This window comes from Euwallacea similis, chromosome 12 (assembly GCF_039881205.1).
Source record: "Euwallacea similis isolate ESF13 chromosome 12, ESF131.1, whole genome shotgun sequence".
In the NCBI taxonomy this organism is placed as follows: domain Eukaryota; kingdom Metazoa; phylum Arthropoda; class Insecta; order Coleoptera; family Curculionidae; genus Euwallacea; species Euwallacea similis.
The window spans coordinates 1,843,729-1,849,063 of NC_089620.1; the positions used below are offsets into that span (position 1 = coordinate 1,843,729).

At 32.9% G+C, this 5,335-nt stretch overlaps 1 protein-coding gene across 2 annotated transcripts; it reads left to right on the forward strand.

Moving 5' to 3' along the window:
* The first annotated feature begins 401 nt into the window (after positions 1-401).
* LOC136412665 (probable ATP-dependent RNA helicase DDX55 homolog) lies at positions 402-4,819 on the forward strand. Of its 2 annotated transcripts, XM_066395805.1 has the most exons (11): positions 402-607; positions 1,236-1,405; positions 1,467-1,628; positions 1,697-1,825; positions 1,890-2,007; positions 2,072-2,331; positions 2,654-2,851; positions 3,287-3,421; positions 3,478-3,664; positions 4,036-4,197; positions 4,653-4,819. In XM_066395805.1, exons 1-11 carry the CDS (start codon positions 454-456, stop codon positions 4,763-4,765), a joined length of 1,788 nt encoding a protein of 595 aa, XP_066251902.1. In that variant the 5' UTR covers positions 402-453; the 3' UTR covers positions 4,766-4,819. The 2 variants fall into 2 exon arrangements, with proteins under 2 accessions (XP_066251902.1, XP_066251903.1); XM_066395806.1 differs by lacking the exon at positions 3,287-3,421.
* Positions 4,820-5,335: the final 516 nt, after the last annotated feature.

Genomic DNA, 5,335 nt, shown 5'->3' on the forward strand with positions numbered 1-5,335 from the left:
TCTGGCCGGTTTAGAGTCAAGGAATAACGCATTCTGGCATAATAGAGGTGAGATACAGAATAGGACTTACAATAAGACAAATATTGCTATCTTTTTATTCATATTTTCTTGATCTGAATTATGGTCAAAACAGGTGTGGTTGTGTTCTAAAGATTGAACGTCATTATTATTATAATATTTGTTTTATTTTTTGAACGGAAGCCTCCATGTATTAGTAATCTTGTGACGTCATTATTTTTGTGCCATCTTGTCAGAATATAACATGCGTCAGTGTATAATAGGTACAAAGATATAATGTAGTCCCGTTAGGTGAGTAATGTTCTAAAACCTCTGTTAATATAAACTTAACCTCAATTGTTTGTTGTTGATATTCAATAGGCATATTTTATTTTATTGCTATAGTTATAGTTGGCATGTTGTAACTTAGAAGTTGCAGTCCTTTTATAATCCAAGATGCCAAAAACATGGGAAACCCTAGGAGGTATCCTGAACAAGGAAGTTCTGGACGCCATAAAAAGCTTAAATTTTCCATTTATGACTCCTGTTCAAGCCGCAGCTATACCTCAACTTTTAAATAAGAAAGATGTTGCTGCTGAGGCAGTTACTGGTAAATATAATATCTGATTTTTGCAAAGTAGCATGCCATGAAACATTCAATTTTTAAAATTTTCTTTACCCATCTCCCCCAACAAACCAGAAACATTTCGCCCAATAGAGCTTGATTTAAGTTGCTAAAATTAACAAAAAATCGCGATGTAGGCTTTGTTCCAATAGGGCAAAAAACCAATTTGAGTTTATCAAAAAAGGTCAGAAATATTTGCAAGAAATTCTGATCAGTACACTGCTTCTAACAGTCCAGAATCAGTTTGTCTCTATGTTGCAACAGGTTTGTAACTAACACAGATTATTAATTTGGACTCACTAGTATGGTGAAATTTTAGGCACTGAAAGGTATGAGATAGAGATGAAATTTTTCTATGCTGCAAGTGCCTGTGAAAATCCCATGGAAGTATCTTTAAATATCTCAGAAATCACCCTAAATACCTTGGAAATGTTTCAAAACACCTTGCAATACCTTGAGAATATACACCAAAGTATCTCAGTGATCTCCCTGTAGTTAAGAATATAGTTATCTCATTATAAATCCAATTGCATTTACACTCCCTTTAAATCTCTCATCTAATATATGAAGATAATTACATTTAAGATAATTTTTAATGTGATAATTTCATCAGGATCTGGAAAAACACTAGCCTTCTTGATACCAGTTCTTGACATCCTAAAAAAGCGGGAGTTAGAAGAAAAATGGCACAAGCATCAAATAGGTGCAATTGTAATATCTCCTACCAGAGAACTTGCCTTACAAACCAAATTAGTATTGGATCAACTTTTAGAGAATGTCACTGTAAGTTATGAGTTTTATTCATGTAGAAAATTAATTATCAATATAAATTTATTCTCCACAGAACTTAAAAGAAATTCTATTTGTTGGAGGTAATAGTGTTGAAGAAGATGTTAAAAATTTTAAGGATGTTGGTGGCAACATTGTAATTTGTACCCCTGGTCGTCTAGAAGATCTTTTAAGCAGAAGGCAGGATATCAATCTACCAACTGCAGTTAAAAATCTAGTAAGTGGACTATTTAAAAATATTGTGTTGATTTCAAAATTTTAGATTGAAAAATTCTGTTATTTCAGGAGGTATTAATATTAGATGAAGCCGACCGGTTGCTGGATTTAGGTTTTCAAAAGTCTTTGGACATAATCTTAAGTTATCTGCCCAGGCAAAGACGAACAGGACTGTTTTCTGCAACGCAGACGAAAGAGGTTGTACTTCATATGCTATTTGGTCTTGAAACAAAACTTTAATCATAAATCATGAAAATTTCAGATTCAGGATTTAATAAGAGCGGGTCTTCGCAACCCAGTTCTTGTCAGCGTATCGGCGAAGGCGCAACAAAGCACTCCAGATTTATTACAAAACTATTATATATTAGCTAAAAACGATGGTAATTATTTTTTAAGCCATATTATCTTTCAATTAATAGCTAATAATTTAGTACTTCATTGCAGGCAAACTGGGGGCCCTTCTTTCATTTCTCCAACAGAGACAAGTAAAAAAAGCTATTTGTTTCCTACCAACTTGTGCTTGTGTTGATTATTGGTCAAAAGTGTTCCCGCACATTATGCCTAAAGACATTAATCTCCCAATACTGGCAATTCATGGAAAAATGAAGAACAAAAGAAAAAGCATATTAGAAAATTTTAAAACCAAGGAAAAAGCATTGTTGTTGTGCACAGACGTTATGGCCAGAGGAATTGATATCCCTGAGGTATTGAAGTACTAAGTTATCTCATACATATGGCTATTAGCCTATAAGAAGTTATAAATCGTTGCCATTATGATTGAAGTACACAAAATATTTCAAGCATTATAAACGCAAACGTACGTGATTGCCGAAAATGCGGGAGGATGCTTTTTTACTTTCAACTTGATAAGGTGTTTTAAAGTTAAAGCCAAATACATTGAGTGTCCAGCTCATTTTAAAAATTTGCATTTGATATTTTCTGAGATGTTGTTACCTAGCTTGTTATTAATTCTGTACAATCGAATTCTCATGTTAGCGCTTTCTCCGATATTTTCATTTCCTCCAGGTGGACTGGGTTCTGCAGTGGGATCCACCGGCAAGTGCCTCCTCATTTGTCCACCGAGTTGGAAGAACGGCACGGCAGGGCCAAACTGGTAGTGCCATAATTATTTTATTAGACAATGAAGAATGTTACGTTAACTTTATTGAAACGAACCAACGGGTGAAACTAAATCGAATAGATGACGTTTCCTCAAGAGGTCATGTAAGTAGTGTCATTGCTCCTCTTTTTATAAGTAACCTTCTTATAAAAATAGTCGAAACGGAATATTTTTCAGTAATTTTTGAGAACTCATATTTTGAGAATATTCCATTTAAAAAAAGTTAAGTTTTACATAGTACCGTTTTATAAAATACCTTGTATTTGCACATTTATTAAAAAATAAATTTCAATATTAGCTCTACAACTTTTGTATTTAAGACCATTAAATTTCAATTAATGGTTTTATTTAAAAACGTGGTCATCACTTACATTTTTTCTATATTTGGCATTTTTGTTCAAATATTTACGAAAATGTGATTCAGTGCATACAATATTTACTGACTAATTTGACCTTTTTTGGTTTTCGTTTGGTTTTTTGTGAACAGCAGCACCTTTGAGACAGTATAAGTTTCTTAGAAAAATAAACTTCTTATTTAGATAGATGACTTACGGGAAAATATACGCAGATTGCAAATGAAAGATCGAGTATTAATGGAATTGGCCACCAAAGCTTTCGTATCACATGTTAAAGCATATTCGAAGCACGAGTGTTCCCTTCTTCTAAGATTGAAAGTAATATATCTATAGTTATTCATGTCTTTTTGCTTTTAAAAGTTTTTTACAAATAGGAATTGCCACTCGGTGCTTTAGCTGCATCGTATGGACTGCTGCAGTTACCTAAAATGCCGGAATTAAAAAACAGGGACTTATCCGATTTTCCAACAGTAGATAATTTTGATATAAACAATGTGCCTTACAGAGACAAAACTCGAGAGGCTATTAGATTGAAGAAGCTTAATGAATACAAACACACAGGTTAGTTTAAATTACAAACAGCGTTTCTTTCTACATAGAAAATATTACCCATCTAAGTGGATAGGAAAATCCAGATGAATTTGTCAGCGTTCGCTAATATGCTCAAAAGTTAAATTAGATGCTAAAATGATGTAGATTTAATTTTTTCTATCCTTTAACACGAACATCTAAGAACTCTTCCAAGAAATACAACAATATACCTCAGAGAAAACAAAAATCGATGCATACTGTTCAAATTCGTTTCTGTTGTATTAAACATCCAGCACAAAAAAGGTGACAGTCGATTATTATTTTTGTAACTCGCATGCTTCGAATTTCATGAGATTTTTCATCGGATGCTCCTCAGCTTCTAAAGTGTAATTAACATTTAGGAATTTGGCCAAATAAGAAAACGAAGTTCATTAAAAAGTCAACCGAAGCCTGGTCGACAGCCAAAAGATGCAAGGAAGCTCGGAAAGAGAAGCGTTTGAAAAGAAAACAGGCAAAAGAGACATCCAAAGCCGAGGGTAAAGGCAAAGGAAAGAAACGTAAAGGTAAAAAGACTACTAAAGTTTCACATTCTTCTCAGCTCACGATTTAAACATAGTACAATAATATGTACTCGTATATTATTGTATTGTGGTGTTAGATTCTACTTTAAAACGGCTATTGACGATGTTTTTTAGAAGTATTTTTAGAATCAAAGATATATTTAATCTTAAGTTTGCAACAAAAAGATTTTGTTATGACACCATTTTTCAAATACAACACTCGACAAATGAAACGGAAACAGTGAAATTTTGGGTTGAATTGAAACTCAAATTTTTCGTGAACCACTGATTTGGTTTCTATACCTCTTGAAGACTGTGATTGGCCAGGATTCTTTTTTATTATCAGCAGCGATTTTCCATTGTGAATGTGCAGAAACCTTACTATCCCTCATAATTCTTCTATTATCATCGTCAGTACCTTACGCTCCTTTACTAATATCACCAAAATTTTATTTCAGGCATAAGCGAAGAAGACATGGAAGAATTGAAAAAAGATATAGCATTATTTAAAAAATTTAAAAAGAAAAAAATTTCCAATGAAGAATACGAAAAAGCAATGGGTCTGTTGTAAGTTACATATTATGTTGGTTGGGTAATAAAAATATATCAGTTGACACTAAAATAATTTTAGTGCCCATTTTACATATCTCGTTAACAAGTCTTAGCCATAGCCGAAGTGACTTCATGTAATTCTTATGCATATTCTAGTATATTCCCCCAAATATAAGAATCACTTGTTCTTTATATCGTCAAAATATATTCATGATATATGCTGATATGGCACATGCAGTTCAATACAGGTTAAAAAAATGTTTCCCTTGAAATAAGAATTGACGTGTATCACCAAACATTTTGAAATCAAGCGATATAGGAAATATTCAAAGAGGCTCGTTTTCGTTAGACTCCCTCTATATTACTATTACTATGTATACACACACGTGTATTACACACATTATACATGTATTTATGTGTGAATGTGTCAATTTTTAACGACATAGTGGATACCAATTGAAGTTATAGAAAACTCCACCACCTTCGGAAAGACGAAAACGTCGACGCAGAAAAGGGCACCATAAATAAAGAAACATTTATAAAATAAATGCCAATGAGTTGTTTTGACTTCTTTTATTGTAGAACGCCT